A 25,177-nucleotide genomic window follows, 5' to 3' on the forward strand; every position below is an offset into this window, starting at 1 on the left:
TATGTAAAGGAAGACGCTGTTCTAAAAGAAAAAGAAATGAATTAAGGATGTGGCGTCCCAAATATCTTGTACGCACATTTTATTACATTTCAATAAGCAAATGTCAAGAATAAAACAATGCCACCCTGCCCAGTTACTGTTGCTGCTGACAACCTCTTATGGCCTAGAGAGTATCAGTGTTGTGTTAGAATTGCAGATCTTAAGAACTTAATCCAGTGGCTAAATACCTCTTATGGGGTTCTCTAATGGGAACTGTAACAAAAGGCAAAACTGGTTGGGTGGCAGATCTGCCTTGAAAACTGAATTAAGCAGAGCTTGTACTGTATGTGCAAACAGAAACCATAACACTGAATCACTAAGAAAACACTCACACAATAACAGAGGCAGGCCTGTCCCTAAACAGGAGGAAGAGCCAGAGGACATGAACTGTGCCTTTCACACGTGATACTGAAGAGGTGTTTAATAGCTGAAGACACTGCAGAGAATGAAACGAGCAAATGGAAACGTTTGTTTAAAAAAGTGTAATTCCACTGCTCACAAACACTCTCTTCACGAGGAACAGAAGACACTGGGAGCAGATATAAATGTAGTACAATTGTAATCCAAGGTATGTTCTTTGAAAATTGAATGATGGTTGTATGATGTCTTGTGTTTTGCTCGCAGTAACGTTTGCCTTGTGTGGATTATGGAGGGAGAAAGTCCAAAGAAGTGTTGGAACTTGCAACTAACACAACTATTTGACTTTTTTAACTGCTTTTTTTAACATTTAGTTAACAAAGTTTCCAAACATGTCTAAGTAATGCTTGTATTCTATTTTAATAGTGCAAGCCCATTATAATGGTTTAACTGGAGAGCCTGAAAGTCAGAAAATGTGCCCTGATGTAGAATAATTTATAGTAAGGATGTTTATTCCTTTGGAAAGGATTGTGGTTCTAAACAACCCCTGTGGTATCCAACGAGTTGAGTAAGACACAGCAGATGAGGTTTTAGGTTTTAAACAGCAAAATGTTGCTTGGTTTGACAACAGTATCCACAGTGTCTCAATGAGCAACATTATTCCTTTTAAAGGATTATGACGAGTGTCCACAGCAATGATCTGAATGGGTCTGTTTGGGACAATTAAATTGTTCCACCAGTGTTTCACAGTATTGCTTTTTGAAGAAGTAGAGAGCCCTGAACAAAAAAATGAACTACTGCAATTAGATAAACAAAAGGGACAAAATATCACATGTAAAATTGCAACAGACAGAAAAAAAAAATCTTAAAAAGTACGTTGATATACTTCCATGGGAGTATAGGTGGATTTTCACCATGCTTATTCCTCTACAGTATGTGCTTTCAGGGGGTTAAAAAACCAGAGTGGTTATTTCGCAAAGGAAATAACTACAAACGGAATTAGCACCAGAGTTTCAGACAGAAAATACTATAAACAATTGGAAGAGAAAGAACGTAGCATTGGGGTTATCTTGAATTTGACTCTAAGATACAGTACATTATCCGAAACTGTATATCCTGTTATATACAGTATGTGTGACCTCTGCTGATGAAAATACTGGAAAAATGCCCGTGAAATAATGAATGACCCAATCCAAACCATAGAAACCGTACTGCCAAAATAGCACCTGAATCCTGTCACCGCCCTGTTTAACATTCTGAGCCCCTTAAGTTTTAAATATGTACAATATCAGTAGTTGAAGCCAACAGCAGTGTTAATAAATTAAACTTAGTATGCATGGGGGAGTAGTGGGAATCCACAAGGCCTTCACACAGGAATTAATCAAAACCTGAAATATGTAGCACTTTTTATTCCATGTCCACGCACCCCGTAAGTACTGTATGTTCTGTATGCACGCCGCCTTATTCTAAACATTGGTTGCGGACAGTACCGATTACAATCTGCAGATGGCGCCTTGAAACTAATTCTGCACGGATCTCGCATATCTGCCTAATTAATCTCGGTTTCACATCTAAATTAACCCCCCCCCCCGAAAAAAACACACCCGCTCCGCCCTGCCCTAGAACCAGTACTTCATATTTTCATTAACACGTGGCATACGATGATCTCATTTTTTTAAAGTCATAAGTTTGTTTCTTTTTCACGTCACCCTGTGGAAACTACTGTAGGTAGAGGAAACTTGAGTTTAATTTTTTGAAGTTAGTGAATAAGTTCTTTCACTGCTCGCGAAGAGGGGAGGCTAGATGGCGCACGGTCACGTGGTCTCATATATATAACAGACAACGCTAATCACTCATAGAGGAGTTTGCTCGACGTCGTGTGACTTTTTGACAGCTTGGAAGAAGCTGAGATAAAAACAAGTCTGCTCCTCGTTTCAAGAACCCCCAGGAGCAATTCGTAGTGTCTCGTCGTGACGCGCTTGCCGATTCAAGTGTACAAAGCAGAGCTACAGGTGTGGACCTATCGACGTCTGTCGGCATTCAGTCGCTTCCTTTTGTTACTGGTGCTTCATCAAAAAACCCTTTTACGTGCTGGTAAGTATGTTTGTTTGTATGTTATTTCCTGAGCCTAGAACAAGCTGTTCTATGAAGAGCGGTACAGGTTTCAGCGTCCTTCAGAGTTCAAGGTAACATCTCCGATACTCTGTGGCTGTGGTGGACATCAAATCGTTTGCTTTTATTGGGGGAAAAATAAATACGGGCCTCGCTTTTCGTGTAATTCCTTTTACACGAAAGTGCATTGACTCCGATAGTTTGTTTTTAATTTACTTGGAAGAATACCGTTGAGAAGAGACGGAACAACGCACCTTGCCATCAGATCTCTTAATAAAACTGATGGAGAGAGGCGGCTGTGGTAGTTGGTCTATAGGCAGCAAAAACCTACTGTATGAGGGTGGGTGGAGACTGAGCTACAGTACCACTTAAACATCGGACTGTACAAAGTCCTCTTGTATACTGGTAATTATGTCACTTGTGCAAAATCTGAGATAACGTTTTACTGCTTTAAGAATTTTTATACGTTTCTCTTTACGTCAACGCTCCGTTTGTAATTCTTATTCTGTTTGGCATCTACCCATTAAAATAGACAAGGGTGTACGAAACCGTCTAGAAACACATCCCATCTTTATTCGAAACTAAATGTTTGCTGTTGTGGAAATTTCCGCTGCTCTGTTGCGGTGCAGTATTTGTTTTTTTTTTAATTTATTTTATCATGTTTATCCTGAGGTATTGCTCGTGGTAGTCGTGATAGCCTTCTAAACCTGACCTCTTACTTTTGATTTCAGTTTTTGGACCTTGTAATGCAGAAAATCGATTTATATTATCTTTGACCTCGATGAGCAACGTCATTTATGGTGATCGTTGCAATAGATTCCTGTGCTTTACAGGTGACACCCCTGTGAAGTGTTCCCTTGCTTAGAGGGGAAAATCTCTCGGCAGATAATCAGCAATGAAACTTAACAAGATGCTTTTGGGTTCATGGATTTGAAGACCTCGTTATAATACTTCTCCGCTTTTAACACCACGTTTTTATGTGACTGGAGGGTTTTTGTTGATCTCAGTTCCGTTTTGCGGTAAACTTAGCGGTTTGGTCGATTTGTTCATTATCTGCAAGTTTCCTGAGACGTAAAATGTCTCGTTAGTGATGTCTGTGACAAGGACATGCAGAGGAAAATCAGTCTGAATTTCAGCGCTTTATGAGAGTTGCTTGTCGGTTATTTTCGTGTCTTATTGATACACTTAAAGTAATTATTCGGAATGTGAAAAGAAATGTACAGTACAGTAGTCTACTGGAAAAAAACACTTAGACGTTTAACGTACTGAATTTGGTGCGTCTTGTTTCGATTTCTACAGGTGCACGCAAGCTGTCAATATCTGGTGCAGCCTGTGTAACCTAAAACGAGTACGCTAGTTTAAGGACATATTTAGGATATATTGCTTTTTTTTGTAAGATGAACATAACGTAGATATGGGAGTGTACATTTTTTGCATTTCTATAAAAAATCATTTCTATAAAAGGATTAATTACTCTACTATGTAACGACAGTTACAGTCTCTTTCAGTGCAGCGGGACCGGCTAGTTAGAGTAGGTCAGCAAGTCGAATTTGAAAAATCTGTATTGGTGTGTTCGGTCATGTTGGGATGAAGAGTGCTTTATTGTTTAGCAATTGCTTAACATTACAGTCCAGTCTAATGACTCTTACACAGCTGTCAACTGAAAAAAAAAATCCATCTTGGTAAAGCAAGTGTTACTACTTAGTGAAAACTTCAAAAGGATTTCCAAGCATGTCTAAAATGAAAATGATCACCTCTGTTTTTTTTTAAAGAATATGTATAATCACCTAAGCTATTTGAATGTGGAACCTGTTCATGCAGAATTACATTTCTACAGTGTGTTGCACAGGAATGAAGCTCAATGACCATCGCATTTCATCCCCCAAGAATATTTTTGTTTCCTACAGTGATGGTTGTTTATTGCTCTGAATTACAATCCCCGCGTTCTGAAGTCCAGACAGTTAGTGTAAATCTGCACTTTCATGTTCTTGGCATGGAATAAGCCTTCCTTATGTTGGAACTGTCAGCTTCTGCAGTACACCTCCCTGGGTGCCTTTTCAGCTCCTCCACAGCCTTGTCGCAGCTGGAGTTGGGGAATTAAGAGTTGAGTCTTTGTCCAGCGGTGTCAAACTCCGCTGGTGGGCCGTAGTCCTACTGGTTTTATTAGTAGCCTTGTATGGTCAACAAGCAGAAATCTGGAAAGCCTTTTGACTGCCGATTTAAGCAACTGTATGATCCAGTTATGCGATTCAGAGCTCATGGGTTTTCCAGGACTGGGGCTACAGATTTATTTCAGAAAGTGACTTTGCAAAAGACTGGAGTCCATTAAGCCATCAGAATACTTGAATCGGGCTCTTATTTGTTTGTTTTTTTTATTTGTGTATGAGTTGCAGCTCTTCCAGCCCCTGCTGGGGTGCGATCCAGGTTGTTCTTGAGCTCCGGACCTGCACAGCGCCACTCCCTAGAATGCCGATAACTCCCCCACACTAATAGGCTGGTCCTCTGTCGCTGGAGAGTTGTGTGTGACCCAGCGATGAGTGCCACTGAGCTCTACCCCTGCCTAGATTGGATCATGATCTGCGTGGACTGGGAGGCAGGCAGTGCCCCTCTCTTTCCTGCAGCGAGGTCTGCTGTGCCACAGGAGCAGCTCCCCTGCTCTGGCAGAGTTTTACAGTCTAGGCTTTCAGAAGAGGTTGGCAACTACAAACACCGCAGCGCAGTGAGCTCTGTTCCACGTACTGCGCATGGCTGAAATCTTCAGTATAATCCCATCCTATACAACTGGTTTTCCCAGTCCTGGTCCTGGGGTACTACATACCTACTGTTTTTTTTCCCCCCATCTGTGTACTTAAATAATTCAACCATCCTTGGACCTGAAATAGTTTTTATTTGTACTCTGATTCAGTTCCTCAACATGTAGTCGCCTTTAATTATGTTTTTTTCCATAACTTCACATCTATAGCATGGAGGAGGGGAAAAAAAAAAAAAATTTGCAGAGGTTCTCACCAAGCGGCTTGCCGGTCCGTTTAAGGATCTGTTTGGTAAAGAGCTTGGCTGCTCAGGGCCGAGATCAGGGTTCCCTGCTACAATACACCTTTCTGTGGTTTTTGCATGTTCTTCGAAGACCTTCTCTGGGAGTCTGTTTCCACACCTCGTTGTACCTGGTTTCTTCAGGTGTGTCTTCCCCAATGGCAAGAGGAATTGGGTGCAGTGATGTCTGTAGGACCAGATAGGAAGAATCACTCAAGAGCAAGCTTCACATTTGCCTGTCAGAGCTCCAGGCTTGGCTGTACTGTATGCTTGTCACACCTAATGCAATCTTCACTTTGAAATGGGAAATATGCACGCTTTGAATTCTTTGAGAAAGTATCTCCTCCCGACTCATGCCTTTGTTTGTATGTAATAAAATGTGAATTGTTGAGGTTTATGCAGTGAGGTGGAGTGTTGTCCCCTCTTTTTGTTCCAATTCCAGAGCCACTGGTCTCTGCTGACATGCCTTGAAAATGTTTAGGGAAGTCCGAAAGACAAATCTTTGCTTGCATCCCAGGCTTCTCTTTTTCCACTCCTCTCCCATATTGCTTTTGTTAAACTTTTCTCCAGTGCAGTTTTCTAAATGCATCGATGTGTCTTGAGAAATGCATGGTGTAGTAGCAGTGCTGTTTCAGCCTCATTGCTGCAGAAGTAGTCTGTTGAAGTAGTGCAACGGTATTTAAACAAAACAAGGGCTGTGCTCCCTTGTGACGTTCTTAAACGCTGTCGTAGAGGTTTTGAGAGAGTTTGACTGTATAAGTAAGTGGTGGTAAGGGAGTCTTGAATTGAAAGCAGAAATGTATTCCAGAATTAATTAGCAGTAAGCTTTTTGTCTAAACTTTAGCATGCTACTGTAACTTAACGGAGACATTAAGGGTTTCCAAAGGAGGCAGACAGGGACTGCATATTCTCTAAAATACTACTTTTTATGATGATTTCTTCTACAAGAGGGAAGCATTGTTTCTGCATCGTGCTCAGAAGCTCTAGTGAGCACTAAACAGAGTACTGATCAAGCATGTTTTTAGTGCTTTCCTTAAACTGGTTCATGTATTCATTCTGAAACTGAATTGCATGAGCTATTTATGTCTGACCACTTGTTAAAAAGGCTCTCCAGGCACGAAACAGGCCTGCTGTCAAGTCACCCAAAAATATTACTATTCTGAGGGGTAAAGAAAAGGGCATCATATCTGAAACGAAATGAGCAAATGTGACATCTTGATCATTTTGGAATATGAAATTAAATCCTTGTACTTCATTTTGCTAATGCATTGGGGATATCCGATTTTGCCATCCTATCAATTAACCTCTCTATTGTATTGTTTTTGTCCCATACTGATTCTTGACCCTGAATTAATATTCCCTTCTTTCATTTTCAGTCTATTTCCTGCCCTAAATGACACAACCCCCTAGCTGTGATGCAACATTGTACTGAAATGCTGCAAGGCAGTAGAGGAGTTTTATTTTGCAAAGGGGCATGTTGAAGGGACACAAGGTACTTTGGTGTTCCCTCCACCCAAGCGTGCTTTCTTAGGCTGACTGAGGGGAAAAAAAAAGAAGTTTGTGCTCATCTCTCTGAACAGGAGTTGTTACTTGGATCAAGATAATCTTCTATTAAGAAAACTAAAAAATATTTTGATCATCAATGTACCTTTTGTGTAGAAATGAAAATGCATATCTTAGATTTGACATCCTTGTAATTGAGGATTATTTGCTGTGTAAAAGGGGTCCTTTAATACAAGTGTTGTCTGGAGTTGATATACAGGGCAAAAAGCAACCTTTCCATTGTTTGGGCAGCTTCAAAGTCTGCTAGCTGCAGACTCCTGTATATTAGCCAATACAACGTTCCAGGTATTTTACCCCTGCCATCTAGAATACATTTGTGAAGATAAAGGTCAGTATGTAAAATAATACTTTTGCTTTTCTGTTTCACCAGTACAACCTCAGTATGCCAGGCTTCAAATGTGCCAGCTTTGTTGCTGCTGAACAGATTCTGCTGCTGTCTATTGCTTTGGCTGTTAGTCCAACTGTGACTTTTTTTTGTGTCACTGCAGGAAGTTTCACTCTGCGATATCATCTTTCTTTCAATAGGTCTTTAGGCAGTATTGTCTGGGGATGATAAGGAAGGCCTTGTGCAATTTAAGCTGGTTGGTCTTTCTTCTCTGACGGCGTGTCTCAAAATTGCACAGTAGTCATGGCAGTAGCATGCAAATGAGATGATGACTAATAACTTGATTCCCTAGACATACTTTGAGCTCCACTCAGATTTAAGCTAAAAAGATGCTTGGTTCAGGACATCATATTCATAGTTTTTTTTAGCTGTTTCTCACACTTTTGCCACAGTTCCTATTAATCAGTTGAACTCTTATAAAGGTAGTCTTGTTTGCTGATATGGTCAGTAATGGTCAGAGAACTATGTGTCTTTTGGTACATTTGCAGAGTGGAGGCACAGTAAACTGTGCAGTATTCATACTTTGCTGCTGCTTCTTCGCTTGTTTTTGTATCATTCCTTTATTATGCTTCTACCCCAGTGTGACTCAGTGCTTTAGGCATGGTACCCCAAAGTAAACTAAGGGAGGAAGAAATCTCGCCCCTCATGGCGTTTTGTGGTTTTGGAATGAGGAGATGTGGGTTTGGCAGCGCACTGCTCAGCGGGGTGAGGAAAGGAAGGGGTTAATGATGCGAGGCAGACGGATGTGGTGTCCTGTCCTGCTTGTGCTGAGCTGGGGGAAATGCCGTTCTGAAGCGAGTGGCTCACACTGCTGCAGTGTAGGTCTGCCTCTGCAGTGGGGGAATGAGCTCAAGGGCAGCACTGACGTGCTTCCAGATCCCAGGGCTGGAGTTCTGCAGCTAAGGAGCTGCTTTCATGACCAGGTATCATCAGCCTTTCATGCTTATTTCTTTGCTCTTCTGGTTTCTCTGCTCCCACTGAGCTTACTGGCCTTTTTTTTTGCATCTTTTTTTTTCATAATCTGCTAACAACTGGATATAATGCAAAATCTCTAGTGTGATCCCATGTCCAGAGAATCTGCAGACCGTCAACAGCAAATTCAGGAACGGCAGTTCCTCCTCAGATGGGCTCATTTCCTTAGCCTGGAACAAAAAGTACTTTTTGGGGAATGTTGGAAACTTGGAACGCTGCTGTCCAGAAACCTGATTATGCGACCATGTTGTGTGTCAGCTCCAGATCTGCATCCTTCCAAGGGCTACTTTGATTTCTCTGCTACCCCTGTAGTTAAATGCATGCGTGGGCTTTCTCACTTAGATGAGCTTTGATTTTAATGTAGGTTAATGGGGTTGCTGAACAAAATATCTCCCCCACTGATTTATATTTATAAGAGTTGTATAGTTTCCCCACTTCTTAGTGGGAGTCTGTTAACCTCAAACCACTACAGAGACGCTTGGGAACATTATTAAAAAATGATCAAATAAAGTGGGGGTAACTCCAATTTTGCATTTACATGTTCCAACAAAAAGAAACCGACCCAGTCCTGGATTGCAGTCATGATTGAGTACAGAAAAGGGCCTTAATCATGATTATGATAACCTAAAATGTATACTAATGATGTGCAAAAGTGCCAGCCTACTAAAAACAAGTCGAAGGCGACCTGCTGTATTTCCCCAATAGTGTGGGAAGGTCAAGTACACAGCTTAGCTGAGTGACTCATTTTTTGCAAGTTGTGTGCAGGTTTCTCTTTGAAACCTTGATTGAACTCGAAATTTTTATACAAAGATATGTGTATATATATATTTCTGGAGTCATTGTACGGTGTTCCATTATACTTGCATAGTGTCTGGACACAAGGCCTTACTCTAGTGAGGAATGGTTATGTTGAAGCAGCTACAGCAGAGCTTAAATGTAGACAGTGGGTGGCCACAGCTCTCACAGTTGCAACACTCAATCCTGCAAACCCATTCAGTCTAGAGTTGCTTTAGCATGGAAACTTAAAGTACCCCAGTCCCAGATGAACCACAGAGTCAGTAAATCCTTGTGCTTTGAATTTGAATCTGCAAATGTCAGGCAGAAGTTTTTACTTTTTGATTTGGTCTTTTTTTATGCCGCCTTTTCCTGATATAGTTGAGCAATTAATTTAATGGACTAAGTGTAGAATTGTGAAAGCAGAAACTAGAGTGGAGTTCCAGAAGAGTAAAATTAGTCCACTCAAGAATACATTACTTGCTTCTGGTAAATGTGGAGACCACCCTACTTGTGGCATGCAGCCTTATTCCCTAAAGTAGCCTTTCCATGGCTTTACAATGTATGGGATTGTAGCAGTATTGTTTCACCTGGAGTAAATTGCTTTTTAAAAGCTGTTTATTCTCTTCATAAAGATTCAGGTGTCTTCCAGTTTTTAATCCTGCAGTTCAACAGAAATTCACGTGGTGGGAGTTTCTTTTTCTCAGCTCAGAAACTGGTTGGTTTGAATTTGGCGGAAGTGGAGTTTTTTTTTAAAAGTGTGTCTCTCGTAGCTCGTTTGTAACATGACACCTGAACCGTGTTTCAAAAACTGGAAGAATATGATGGGTGCCTCCGGGAAATTGCTGGCTCTCGTTTCTCAATATAGGTACCCTTTAGACTTGCATGTTTTGCCCTAGGGACAAATATACACTAGAGCTTTCTAGGTTTTTTTTTTACATTGCCTCGAGCCTTAACATTATGAATTCACACGGATTCTTTTGCGTTCCATTAATTAATAGAGCTGGAGACTTAATTTTATGGGGTTATTGTCCTTACTCTCCATTTTGGCAAACTTGCTCCACTTTTTATCTTTTGAAGTGGCATTTGGCCACAGTTGGCAAATGTAAGAACAATTGGACTGTAGGAAGCTTGTTTTCCGTAGAAATCCGATTTGCTTTCAAAGGCTCTTCCTTCTTGGACAGATGATGGAGTTTACTGTAGTTCTGAGGGGTTAACCCAGTGTCATAAACCAAGCAGAGGAGCCTGTCGTTCCCTGAAACTGGAAGCATGGGAGAGATAGAAGGTGTCTGAGAGGAGGGAACACCTTGTGGCACTGCTGCCAGCCACAGCTGTGAAATCTAATCAGGTCTGGGGCTTTGGTACCTCTTAGCTGGTTCTTTGCCAGTTTCACCTCATTGTAAAACATTCTTGTCTTTAACCAGACGGGTAACTTGACACAGAAGCACACCTTCATTCTTCAAATATTTTCCTGTGTGGTGTACTAAATCATACTTTACCAGCTTATGAGATTTCTTTGCTAGAGACTGCCTCCGTAAGAATAGGTTTCAGAACCTTGAGAGTTCAGTCTTTTTTGTTTTTCATTGACATTTGTCTTTTGGAGATGATTTTTTTCCCCCTCCATTTTCTGTTTGTAGCTTCCCAAAAAACCTATGATTCAGAAGATTTGCTAAACTAAGGATAGGCTTCGGTCTATCGCTCTTTATCGGCCATGTCTGGCATGCCTTGTTTATTGGGGGTGTGGGTTTCCTCCACTCTCTTCTCTGTCCAAAGATGTATGGAATGGGGTGAATGCCGTCAACTCATGGCGACGTTATGGACAGTTCCCCCATCGCTATCTATCGAGTTTTCATGGCAAGATACGGAAGTAGATTCCCGGGCCTTTCTTCCGTGCTAGGGGTATTGCCGTAGTCACGGTACGTGATCCTCCGCTGCCAACACTGACCTATACTGCTGCTGCCCAGTATGGATTATTGGAGAACCTTGCGCCCGATGTGGGACACGAACCCACTACCCTGAGATTGAGTCTAATGCTCTACCAACAGAGCTAGTCACACCCACAAAAGATGTATACTGGTAGGTTAATTGACTTCTGGGAAAAATTGGCCCATGTGTGTGTCCTGGCCCAATGCCTGCTGGGACGGGCTCTGGCTCCCCCTTGATCCCTGTATTGGATAAAGTGTCAAGAAAATGGTTGGAGATCACAAAGTTCCTAAACCTGGTCCTGAAGGGCCACAGACCTGCTGCTGTAAGAGCCAAGCTCTCTTACCCTAATGAACATTTAATTGATTCAATAATATGATTCATTTGACCTGTCTGATGGTTCTCATATCTTAAACATGTTGGCGGTTGGCTTTTTTATATTATTGCATTTTAAGTACAATTTTAAAACCCACAACTTCTGAGGAGAAAAAACAACAACTTTCCACTCAATATTCCACTCAAGCCTGTAGGTGTGAGAGCCTCCAGGACCAGGGTCAGGCAGCCCTGATTGGACCCTCTGCCTACTTCTCTGCGTTAGCTTGCCTAGATCGCTAAGGACTGGATCGCTTCCCGTTATGTGCACCTCTTCCATTCCCTGCTCTTCTAGGTACTTGGGGAATATAGTCAAAGCTGTGTCTGCAGGAAAAAATGGGACGATGTTGACATGTGAACATCACATGTAAAATTGAAGAAGTGTATCCAAAACAGTGTTTCAGGCCTAGGCGAATCTTTTGACTTTCACATCTTTTCACTATACAGTAGTTCCTTCAATAATGGCTATTTTGAAATATGGAGTACAGTCAACTCAATACTTAACCAGGGCTTAGGGGTTTTGAAGAGCACCTAAAGCTCACATAGTCAAATTTTACTCTACAACCCATATGCAAACCCCTACTAATCTCTTATAGCAAGTCAAAATATTAAATGAGTATGAAAACAGTAAGGAAGATGACTGTATAGTCTCATTAACTCCAGAAGCTCTTGTTGGTGTTCTTGATGAATTTGTCAGAGAATAGAGCATTTTTGAAATATTTGTTATTTTCCAGAGCTGCCTGCATAAAGCCACAACCACAAGTTGAGAGCACGTTAGTTACGGGCCGACTGTATTTTAAATGTTTTTTTCGTGGAATTTATTTCAAATACGGGAAAGAAGGCTCAGTAGGGCTTGCAGTTTTCCAGTGTCATGTCACTGGACCATCTAAACGGATATACGGTTTTGCTTTTTACATGTTTATAAAGTCGAGGTTTGCAGCCATTTCTAAAGTCTAGATTTTTTTTTTTGTTCTTTAAACACCAGCGGGTGTCTTCTGCTGCACTCTTTAACAGAGCACATAATATCCTATTGCATCTCCCAACTGCAGAAGAACATGTTGAAATATTGCTGAAGATATTTCCAAAATCCATATCCAGGCATTCTATGTCTGTTCCAAGTTCATGTTAAGAATTCTTGGCCTTTTTTCTGGTTTTGCCTCTATTTTAGCTTCAGTGTGGATTCACAGTAAATGGAATGCTTAAGAGAAAGCCCTGTATACTCACCAGGTTTGGATACATTCACATGTCTGTTGTTTCTCTGTCTGCAGGTGTGGAGATTTATTGCAACGACAGAGGGCACAGGCCTGTTTAGAGATGTCGCTAACTGTGAACCTGATTGGGCCATCTCCTTGGGGGTTCAGAATATCTGGAGGGAGGGATTTCAAGAAGGCAATCGCCGTTTCAAAGGTAACACTTTCCAAGCACCTTGCCTGTTGTCCAGCTGAGTTTATATGGAATAGTCAGCCAACTGCTCCCGAGCTGCACAGCTCATTCTGCAATGTCAGAGAAGAGCACAGAGTATGGCTTAGAGCATGAGCTTTCAGACAGTGTCAGATCGTTACAGATTTTCTTATCTTTAAATTGCGGACTTTAGGATGTCTCGACTATTGGAAGAAACCTTTTAGTGTAATTGCAGATTCCTGCAAGTAAATTTGTATTTGTTTAATTTGCAAGTGAATTTCCTGCAGCCAGCTACTTTGAGCTTGGATCAGCTTACCCCTCCTACAAACAATGAGCAACTTTGCTTTTCATGTAGGGACTTTCTAAGATGTGCTATCAACAATGTTTTAGTATTCAGCTGAGGGAATGATAAGTAGAACTTGTTTGACTTCGATGTGAAGAGGCATAACTTCTTATCCTGTTTTGATTAGAAATGAAAGGCTCCTTATAACAACACCAGTTCCACCCAGCCTCTGCCACCACCTTGTCACTCTCGTCTGGCCACTTCATGCTGTTTGTTTCTCTGGAATGCTACCTGTTTCCTTTGATACTGAAACCCCCACTCTGGGCTGGTTTAATAAAATGCTTCATCAAAGGAAGCCACTGATTACATTGATGGAATCTTGAGTGCTGGCCTATTGTTTTTTTGTGTTGTTTTTTCCAAGCCTTGGCTACAGAGAAACAGGAAGATGAATCCCTGGTCAGTGCATATAAGGCATGGAAGATTTTTTATTTATTTTTTCCCCCCAAGACATTTCTTAATAAAAAGTCTGGAGTATAAAAGGCCGATAATCATGTTACAGATTGGACTGTAGTGCTTTGGAGATGTGCCTGCCAACTCAAATATAAATGTGACTGCTGTTATTCTAGCTATTGAAAAATTGAATTGTAGCGATTTTGATGTCATTTCTTGAATAATAACTGGTTGCACTTATTGCCAATGTGTAGTCCCCACTTGGATGATGATAGCAGTTATAGTGCGCCAGTTCACTCACCCCAGATCAGCTGTCAGTGGGGAGGAAAACTGCGATGCAGCCAAGTCATAGATGGGGATTAGTAGGAGGTCATGATTGGTAATGGTCAATGGGAAGTTTGGCCAGAACACCAGGGTAACACCCCTACTCATTTCAAGAAACTCCCTGGGATTTTCAATGACTGCAGAGAGTCAGGACCTCAGTTTTACATCTCATCCCAGAGATGGTACCTTTTTGCAGTATAGTGTTCTGCTTATACTGTAGTAGGATAGACCATAGGGTGAGCGCCCCCTACTGGCCCCACTAACACCTCTTCCGGAAGCAGCCATAGTTTTTCCAATGAGGTCTCCCGTCGGGTACTGCCAAGGCTCACAGTGCTTAGCTTCTGTGGGTTGCAGGGTGATATAGCTGCTGGTGAATTTTGCTCCCATAAATGCTGAATACTCCCATTGAGTTGTTTCCAGCACATGGTTTGGCAACTTGCACAACAAGCACAATTTCTGTCTCTCCTTAAGCCCTTAATCTACCTTCAATTCACTGCCAGCAGTGCCCTCTGCTTCTGGCTTATGTGCTAAAATGATGACTGCTTGGCATTAAAACAACAGCGTTGCCCTCTCTCTTAGGCTCAATAGGAAGCCACCCTGTACCCAGAGACAATATCCACTGCCAAAAAAAAAGGAGCTTTAGTTTTTGCAAAGTGAGGCATACAATGATTGAAAAGGCCTGCACTATTGAAGGTCCCCATAGCAACACATAATTACCACTTGAATAGTCATGCAAACATGGCACCCTTGCCCCTTGGCTTGTAATTCCCTTAACGCTATGCAGTTCTTTTGGAAGGCTTTGTGCCCATTAGTTCTAGCTTTGTCCTAGAGAACTTTTAAGTTTGTAATGTTGTTGGTAGCTTATTGTTCCCCAGTCTTGTTGGTCCTCTTCGTGAAGGACCTGAAGTCAAGCACTGGCACAATAAACACGTCTTGGTAATTTGTTCTGAAGTGCCTGTTCTTGTTTTATTTTTCAAAGACCATGCCCCCTTTGATCTATGAGAAGCCTGTTTCCAGTTTTTATTCTTTAAGTGTGAAAGGGAGACCCTGCCTTTAAGCTAATTGGAAGTTCTGTGTTCCACGTTCTCTGTATCTTCCATGTGTTGGCCAGGAGGCTGATGACAGACCTGTGGTAATACTTCATTTTCAGTGTCCGTCTTGGGAATGTTGTCAGCTTTCTTCAGTCCTTGAGAAGGTCTTGAGAGTCTCGGTGTCAAGAAATGGAGGAAAAGATTTTACCAATAAAATGGATAGCTCAATGAAATCCTTGAGATTGTGGATACAATGGAGTCACTTGAGGCTGTATCACTCAGAAAATGGGACTGTCCATCATTTCTCTTTTAAAGGATCTCGTCTCTCTGTTGTGGACTCCCTTCCTTCAGATGTCAGTTTATAAACGGCCCCTGGTGCTATAAAGAGGCTTACTGGATGCCAATACTTCATGCTGTTCTTTTTGTGATGCTCCTGTTCACCCCTAAGGTTCTTGTGACACCAATCAATTTGCTGGCAGTGTAAATTGTGACCAGTTTCAAAGGATGTGACCAGTTCCACCATGCAGCTAACAATCTATACAGACTGCCTTTGTTCTCAGTACATGACTGGATATTGCTCAGACTGGTTTGCTGCAGGAATAGCAATGGCCATTTTCTACTTTTCTCTTTGATAGCAAGTTGGTGGGAATTGGTGGGAAATAAGTTATGCATTTAACTGATCCATTTGCCTTTTACATTTCTTTATCTAAATGTTATTGTCCTGTTGGTTACAGCTATAATTCACTAATGGATCGGAAGCTGATTAATTGCTTAACATTCATAAACGCTGTTGGTGGTGCTTCTTTATTCTGAATCCAGGCAACTGTGGTTTTTGTAGTGTCTGTGTTTAACTGTTTATTTGCTAGAGCTGATGGTGCTACACAATGCTCATCGGTGTGCTGATGGGATATGGCCTGGCGTTGGTCACTTGGAATAAGTCGCTTCGGACAGATTGCTTTGCCTCATGGTGGCTAGAATGTCAATATGTTGCTAAGGGTGTTGCATAAGAAGGAGCGCTTTGATGGCAGATCGTCTTGTGTAACAAGATTCTCCACTCCCTTGTATTGCACATGTGCAGAAATGACCAGTGTTTTGCATTATTGCACTTTGCATCTGACAGCTGCTTGATCTCTTCTCTCCTTCTCCCTGGTAGGGTCTAGTCCAGTTCTAGGACTCTCAGGAGATGGCACAGCTTCTATATCTGAATTCCTGCTTTGCTTAAGAAAGCAGCGAGATGATGCCCTTGAGAGTAGTTGTGGAGAAGGCGCGTTTCACCTTCTAATGCACTTATGCAGATTTGCTATCGTGTGCTTCTTTCCCACTTATGCAACATTTCACCATTACAGTCATTGGCCCAGTTGTTCTGGGGGCCTGTGCTTGTTGTTAGGGTTGCAAGCATCAACATGTTAAGTATTACTTTGCCAAAAAGGAATTGGCACATGAAGTAGTTAACATAGCCCGATTAATTGTTTATATAGTGATAAGATGTTTATATTCTGTAGCCTATAATTAAATGCATCAAAGACTTATGTACAGGAATCAGAGGTAAAGGAAAAAGCGACTTAGTGTTTCAGTTAATTACATTGTTTTAATGAGCTGAATGGATCACAGAGCTCATTCATTTATTGCCTCAAAGGAATATGCAATCATATACAGCCTTTTGCCACAGAAACATACCTAAAAATGTATATACAAAGTATGTTTTTGTTCCAATGTGATCAAACGCATAAATGTACCCATGAAATGACATACTGTATTACATCGTACTTCTTTCTATTCATCTCATGATCACAAATTCAAATTGCCTGACTAAAGTGCTGGTACTTCTGGAGGGTGCAGGAGCTGCTTCAGCAGGGGCAGAAAAAGGAGTAGGTTGGCAGTCAGTAGCTGGAAAGGAAGCAGTCTAGCTCTTGTGAGCTCTCGAAAGCTTTTTGTCTATACTTGGAAACTACTAAGACTTGTCAACACTAGTCATTCATTGGGAGCAATTTCTCTAGACTGCACCTATCAATTTGGTGACGAGTCAAGGAAGTTGAAATTGGAAGAGTACCTGGGTTGTGTATTCCTTTCCACTTGACTGGGGACTCTGAATATTGGATACTCTATGTACATAGTAAATGTATATTGCCTCTCGGTAAGATCTCAGTCCATCTTTCTTCCTTTACACCAGCTGCTCGGCAGCAATTTGACTGCTGTCTGTAATTGCCTACTTTGACCTCACACTGACTTCCTACGTCCACTCCAGGTGAATGGAGGCAGCAAGGCAGAGTCAGCCGGCCTTCGGCTGGGGGATGTCATTGCGGAGATCAATGGCGAGAGCACAGCAGAGATGCTGAACGTGGAGGCGCAGAACAAGATCAAGAGCTCCAAGACCAAGCTGCAGTTGGTGGTGGACAGGTAAGGGCAAGGCTGTCAATCATCTGGGTGTTGGAGGGGCGTTGTCATGCCTAAAGGTCAATCTATGCCCGGAATGTTCTTCCAGGAGTTACTGGAAGAAATGTGTCTTACAGTACTATGTTTTTGTACTTGCTGTGGCTTTCGTGTTGGTCTCCTGTAGGCTGGAGGCTTGCTCGGTTTCCACAGCGATTTTAATTTTGTAGGGATAGCTGGTGATCTGCCTGTATTTATTGGTATTCTAGGTATCTATGATTTTGTGGAGGTCCCTCACACATTTGAGATACAGCCCCACATGTGTGTTGATCCAGCCCCATTTTGTACTGTAGCTGTCCTTGGTCTACTGCTCTCCTGTTTGCCTTTGAGCAAAGTGTCATTTTTTTATCCTCCTTTCTGTTTTGTTGCCTTGTCTGGCCAATGGTGTCTGAACAGATCCATGACCGTTGCGACCATTTTGTGAACTGGTATAAGCACAGGTAAAACCAAGAAAAGGCCATTAAGCCCATCTAGCCCCTTTGATGGTTAGTAGCTAATTGACCCAGTGGTCTCATCCAACTCTTTTGAAAGAAGCCAAGCTGTCAGTTTCAACATTGCTGGGTAGCTTAATCCAGACTCTTACAACCCAAGTATATGTTACTGTCCTGGAAGAAACTTTAATCTCTGGATTGTTGCCTATACCTTGTTATAGTACAGAAGAGAATTTGCAAGTCATGCAGAAAGTTTACTTTGAGGAGCTTTGTCTTTGTCATTGACAGGCAACCAGTTACAATGTGTCATGTCAACACTGCATCAGACATTTCATTTTTACACAAAAGAGATTTCAGGAAGGGGGACAGATGCGTTTTAGCTACAGTAGGTCAGCAATGTTTGTAGGTCTAATAAAGGTACCTTATACTGAAGGGTTGAAACTATGGGTATTGTTTGGCTGTGTTTGCATAGCTGTTGTTGGAAAGCTCCTTTGATCACTTGTTCCTTTGCCTTTTAGTTTCACCTGCCCTTTTTTTTTCCCCTGTGAAATCATGAGGTCATCCATATTAAAACGTACTCAATAGTGACTGTACAACTCCTATTGGAATTATATCCTGTAGAACACTTAGCAGAGACGCAATGTTTCGGCTGTGGAGCCTTCTTCAGGTGTCATCCAAAACATTGTGTCTCTTTTCTTTTCCTCTCAACTTGAAATGAACCTTGACCTGTTCCCAAACTTTGACTCTGCCTTGCAGAAGCATTGTCTTCTAGTGTTAATGAAAGCTGATTGAGTTTCATTTATTTTCATTAGCTCAAATCTGCATGTATTAAGAAAGCACCATATAAAAAACATTGGTACAGCTGAACTCCCAAGACTTAGTGCTGCAAATCCCAGAGCTATTGCAGTCATCGGAGTCTGTCTTGTTTATTTACTTAGCTGAAACAATTGTTTTGTGTCCCCTGTAGCAGATCATGGCACCCTGAAATGTCCTATTTGTTTAGGAAGTGGAAACAATATAGCTTTAATTGAACAGTATTTTGCTCAACAGGAGGTTTAGTGATGTAATTGGAAGCTTGGCTAGAGCAACAGCCTTAAGATGCTGTTTATCAAGGACTGAGTTTGGTGGCAAACAGTTATTCGGAATGCAGGAATGTCATGAGGGGACGATTGAGTTTCACCACGCCTTTCATTTCAAGATCGTTCCTTTAGCTTTCACTGACCACAAACTCTGGTTTCTGGGCATTGCTGAAGTGCATGTAAGCGTTCTGCTTTTTACTTTCAGCCCTACATCTCACACAAAGACAATGAGTCCCACAACACCTGGCTTCCTGCTAGAAACAACAGTTCGCTTTTGTTACCCTCTTAGTTTGGCATGAGAGTCCTGCCAAACAGTCAAGACTGCATTCCTGTATTCTTCCTGCATTCTTTCTAAATTCCAATTTGCTTTTTCTGCAAGGAGAGTGCTTTATGCCCAGATTAAAATAAATCATAAATTACATATTTAATAGTAGGTTTTGGTCAGGTTGAGGTCTGCGGTAAATCAACTGTTAATGGAATTTAAGATCATCAGGTGGGTCGGAGTTTGGTTCTGATTTGAAATAGGATAAGTATTGAATGGAGAATGTTACTCCTGGGTTTTAGAGAATGCCCAGTTTGAACGTCTACACGAAGATTGCATTAATTGATTTAGTTATTAATTACTGGATTTTATCTGGAGTAGATTAAAATTAAGCAGGATATTGTGTTCATGTTGGCAGGCTATTCCTTTTAGGCAATTAGATGACAATTACTTTTTAGTAACTGTAACATTTGTAACAATTTGCCTGAAACCATTTTGGTTATGATTAGAACAATACAATTTGAAAACATGGCTTAAGGCCTTTCCACTTCCTATCGGTTATTCAGTTTCTTTTTCTTTATTCAAGCCTTCTGGGAAGGAACAATATTGAGACACTAGTCAGCTCAGAAAAGCACAGATCTTTAAGATTATATACCACTTCTTAATTCAGGACAACTTGATGCGCGCTTTAAAACTCGTGGCTACTGCCAGCAACTGGCACCTTGCTGTAGTGTTCCGGACAATGTCCTGTACAGAACGCATACCCAGATGTGTGATGGGATAATAACCGCCACCTGGGTGATGCAGGCATCTGGATCTGGGAAGCCTTTGTCTCCAGGTTTAGTCAGGCACTGAGCATCTTGTGCTTGATAAGTCTAGAGGATCTTTTTGCCTGTACTTAAAGGTTATGTTACATAACATAAGACCCCTCAGACTAAGTAAGCTACTGTGTGGGAGACAAAAACAATCTTGGATGACATGAAGTGTGAAGAATTTGTAAATTATGTTATCTGATCTTTTCAAACAAAGAAAAATGAAAGTCCAGCTTAACATTCCATTAAACAATTGTTAATTGGCTATAACCCTAAATAAGGAAAACAATTGAAAAGGTATTGATGAAACTTTTAAAATAAAAGGTTCCCTGTGAGTCACAAGACTCAAGCCAGTTGTGTGCTCCAGGAGTTCCGGGGGCACACAACTTCACTCTTCACCTCCCTTAACTGACAGTCTTCCCTTCACATCTTCCAAGATGAACAGACATCCTACTTGAATAGCTACTTGGGGAGTTCAACCCTCTGGTAGCGAGTGGACCCAAAACACAGGAAATGAGCTTTTAATTTCTGCTTTTTTGATTTACACGGCACTTTTCAATGCATCTGTTGAGTAAAACGTTTTTGCTATTGGTCTGAAATATACAGTTGGCTCCAAATTATATTCATACAATGTAACAGAGTTGGTTTTGGGAAGAGAAATGCAATTATACATGCAGTGTAAAGTTAAATGTGAAGTGTGCAAGGTAGTATGTATTGGATAACACAAGCCATCTGGAATAATTGCATATATAATTACAATATTTGACATGAGATGCACTCCAACAAGAAGATGAGAAGATGCTTACTGTAGCCTTTTGCTCGGGCAGTTCTTAGTCCAGAAGTGTGACCATTTCTATGTCCAGATGTTCCCCAGCTCCTTTAGAATACATACCATGTTTTTGTGAAACACTTTCTTTACTTCATAGGAAAAAAACGCTCTATTGAATCGAGGTCTGGCAGTGGTGATGACCAGTCTTTTTCATTTTAAACATTTGGCATCCTGCTGGAAAGTTCATTTGTGACTGAGCTTGAGCCTTCTTAGCCGAGTGAACAAGGCTTGAGATGGAATATCCTGAAGTAACTGGAATCTGTCCATACCTCAGCGCTAGTAAAGGCAGCCAAGGGTGCAAAACGCCCACCTGCATGCTTGGTAGAAGTCAATTAACATGAGCTTCACATTTCTATGCTGTACCCGTGCTGCTGGTAGGCCTGTCAAACTCTGGATTTTTCTTCTAACCACATTTGGTCGTATTTGTATTGGGATCAAGTAGTTGCTATTTGGCAGGCTCTTTTCATTTCTTGTTGCTATGGCAGTCTGCCGCAGACAACGGATTCATGTGGTCAGCCTTTACTGGTAGTCGTGGAGCCGTGGGATCCTGATGTGAAACTTCAAAAACAAAATCTGACAACTGTTGCCATTTGGTGTGAGTTAGCCTCCCAAAGCATGACTGACCACAATTTTGCGTGCAACTTTTTCAGCCTCTTCTGGTAGTGTAGCAACCCTTCTGTCAGCCTCAAACCTGATGATAAATGCTTCATGAATTTTTTTTTTATAGCTGTTATTGAGGTCAATATTTGTTTTTTTTCTGGTGCCTGGTGGGATTGGCTCCGGCTTCCTCTGAGATTCTGAATGGGAAGAAGTGGTTAGAAAATGGGTGTTTAATCCAATATGGATCCAGTATTAAATCAAGCTTATGTACAGTATGCAACTAATAATAATAAAATACAGCTGCATATTCAGTGCTAACCCCAACGTTGTTATATTGAATCAAGCGTATGAATAAATGTGGAGCCAATGGTGTTGTCTCCATTTTTATCCTTGGGCATATATTACTTATACAACAAAATAAAGGTGTACCTCAGGGTTCTATACTGACTTCCATCTATTTTCTAACTGCTTTATCCAGTAAAGAGAGCCGGAGCCTATCCCAGTAAGCCGCAGTAGCGAGGTTGGGCACACCCTGGATGTGATGCCAGTCCATCCAAGGGCACACACTGACACAGGCATGCACACATTCACACCAGGGGCAGTTTTCCCAGAAGCCAATTAACCTGCCTTTGCACTATGGGGAGGAAAGCGGAGCACCCAGAGGAGACCCACACAAACCCAGGGAGAATATTCCAATGCCATGCAGAGAGCACCACGGGGAATTGAACGCAGGTCCCCAAAGATGCCTTGCTAACTGTGCTACTGTGCTGCCCCTAATGTGACTTGATTGATTATTTTTTGTGGCTCGTATCTTCCCTATGTAGTTTGTGGCTTTAGCAATTGTTTTAACTTAATCTAATTTGAGGTTGGAATGAAATTCTAGAAAACCATTTGAATGACATTGTCTCGCTATGGCTGTTGCTGAAAAGCTTGTTCATACTGGCAATTTAAATGTTAAGCATGACCTTGTCCTCACTAGATCTCTTGTAACCCCTCTTCTGAAGACATGGCACTGGCGACGAGTAAAGGTTAGTGCTGATGTTAAGAGTACTGGTAACTCTCGAAGCTATGAAGGATTTTTCCCCACTTGTCACTGTACACTCTTTCTGTTTGTGATTTGTGTTTAGCAGACTTTGCTCTGCTGTCCAGTACCAAAGCAAGCTAATATATTAAAGTAGATGGAACTTTTTCAGTGTAAGCATGAAGTCTGTGGAATGTTTCAGAGTCAGTGGCTGATTTCAAAACTTGGCAAGTCTTTTTTTTTTTTTTTTTCCTGTTTGTGTCCTATTTTTACTTTAAATTGTGACTTCTATAAAGCACAATTCACATATAAAATGATTAAAAAACATTAAAATGCAAAGTTCTACTTAACCAGCTCTACCTACTGGAATGTCTGTCCATTTTTATACAGCATAGTGACCGTGTTCTAGAAAGAGAAGTACAGACATTCTGTTTCATTTTGTTTCTTGCAGTTTTTCAGCTTCAGTGTCTTATTTAATGACTGGATTGCAGATTTCAGCAGCTCAGCAGGCTCCGTCAGCACAGTGTCACTGCTGTGTGTGTGTTTTAATTAGGGATTGTCTCTTTTCTAGCATGTCAGCAGAATGAGCTGCTGTACTGTATGCAAACACTCTGATCCATGCACATTTTCTTTTTCTCTTCCTCGGTCTCGCACACGCACGCACGTTGTTGTTCTGTCCCTCATCTTAGTCGTTCTGTTTGTGAGTGAGCATAGGCTCGCTCTCCCTCTCTCTCTCTCACACACACACACTGATCTCTCCCCCAGCCCATGTGAGCAGATTTTTCCCCACTGACCTCATGTCTCCCAGCTGGCCAGAAACAACACCCCAGCCTCTTTTCCTGGACAATGCCATAGTGTAGCCGCCACTGCATCTCTCCCAATTACAGCTTTCACAGGCCCTAGCCTTTAAACAGCCTGGGCACCTGGCCAGCAGGATGACTTCAGGCACTGCCCTGGCTGCCCTAAGGTTCAGCAGCAACCATCCTTTAGGGGCATTGTTTATAGAGGACCCCTGCTGTCATGGTAACCTTCTAGGCCAGGTGTGTTATACTCCGAACCACTGGTAACCTCACTGATTTATAATCTTAATTTATTCTTTTGCATTTGACAGTTTGGTCTAAGACACAGATAACAAATCATAAAGATTAAGGTTAGGGGTTGTGAACTATACTTTTGCCAAGTATTGTAAAGTAATAAGTATTAGGGGTTGGTTATTATTGAATTGGTAAAAGGTTACTGCTTCATTTCCTGTCATAATGAATTTATAAATGGAATTTGCAATCCCACATCTACTGTAAGTCATTCCCACAAAAAAACTTTGAGGCTGAAGTTAAACCACTGGATTTCTTCAGCATGAACAGTGAGACACAAACCAGAGGACATGAGTCCAAGCTGCATGATTTGAATAGAATAACCTTTATTGCCATTAAGGGAATTGGTCTTGCACACATCAAGAGCTCCTAAACGTGTATATATACTGTATGACACTAAAAACAACCATGTGATGTCATGATACAAAATAACATTTAACATCATTGCTCCATCAGAACTCTGCAGTACCATAAGATTAAAAAAGAACATAATTTAGCCTGTAAAGAGTCTAAAAATGGCAACCATAAGAAGAATCGAAGAATTCTTTGAATTGAGTTTAATATGGAGAACAAACCAGCCATGATGTTAAAACCGATACCCTGGCTTCCTGTGAGAAACATATCGATATCAATTACTGCCAAACAGGGCAAATGAACTGAGTGGCCTCCAACTTTTTGTAATTTGATGCCCATACTAGTGTTTTCCTTCTAGTTAATTAAGCCATTATACTTATTAAGAAAGAGATGGTTTTGGTGAAAGGAATGCAAACAAATCGAGCATCCCCCTGTGATCTGAATGTGACCCTACTGTCCTGGAAACATGGCAGGGGTAAAAGCCGTGATCCAGCACCTTGGTTACTTTCCCAGTTATTCTGTTATTTTAATTTTTGTTTTGTGCCGAATAAACTTTTCAACTGAAAAGTTAATAATCCTACAATTGCATCACCACAAATGTATTGAAAATTATCCATTTATGAGTGTTTGGCAAGTCTTAACATGACCATGCAGCTGCCTGTTACCACAGACTTCCTTACCTGTCTTATTGCAATGCAAACTTTGCTCCTGTTTGTTTTGCACAAACATATACTGCTAAAGTTCGAAAATCGGTGAAAATCTGTTTATTTACTTAAAAGATGCATGTTGTCTCCCCCCCCCCCCCCCCCCCCCTAGAGTCAGTTTCTCATAATTTATAGATTGCGTGCACGGCTGATTAGGCTACTGTTTTGATGAGGCATTTCTAAATGTACTTTAAATTTTCTGTTTTGTGAGACGAATCATAAGGTTCTGCTCTTTAAAGTTACCAGATTTATTTAGTATTTTTTAAGGGTAAATCGATAGATAGCATCACAGACCAAGGTAATATTAGCGAAGAATAATAATCTGCTTTTTAAGTATACATTAGTACAGGTATGTTAAAATAGCAGCTTTCATTATGCTACTGTTTTTGGGGGTAAATAGTGAGCATTTAGTTTAATTTATTAAAATTTATAGTGCCTTTTGCCTTCAGCCGAATGCCACTCCAGTTTTGGGCAGATCAGTGTTAGCTGAGGCATTGATGAGAGTTTACATCCGGTAATGTCACGATGAGCAGTGTTCTTCAATGCAT

At 41.2% G+C, this 25,177-nt stretch overlaps 1 protein-coding gene across 3 annotated transcripts in view; it reads left to right on the forward strand.

The window, feature by feature from the left end:
* The first annotated feature begins 453 nt into the window (after nucleotides 1–453).
* The window catches only part of pdlim2 (PDZ and LIM domain 2 (mystique)), a 65,603-nt gene continuing 40,879 nt past the window's right edge, over nucleotides 454–25,177 (forward strand). The window contains exons 1-3 of one of the 3 annotated variants that reach the window (XM_088624074.1): nucleotides 454–607; nucleotides 12,796–12,934; nucleotides 17,262–17,413. In XM_088624074.1, the coding sequence (XP_088480200.1) occupies nucleotides 12,842–12,934; nucleotides 17,262–17,413 (245 nt within the window). In that variant the 5' untranslated portion in view covers nucleotides 454–607; nucleotides 12,796–12,841. Of the gene's footprint in view, nucleotides 608–2,051; nucleotides 2,491–8,387; nucleotides 8,410–12,795; nucleotides 12,935–17,261; nucleotides 17,414–25,177 lie in introns of those variants that run through there. The other 2 variants (XM_088624073.1, XM_088624072.1) reach the window with 2 other exon arrangements.

The sequence above is a fragment of the Lepisosteus platostomus genome, chromosome 3 (assembly GCF_059453375.1).
Source record: "Lepisosteus platostomus isolate fLepPlt1 chromosome 3, fLepPlt1.hap1, whole genome shotgun sequence".
NCBI lineage: Eukaryota > Metazoa > Chordata > Actinopteri > Semionotiformes > Lepisosteidae > Lepisosteus > Lepisosteus platostomus.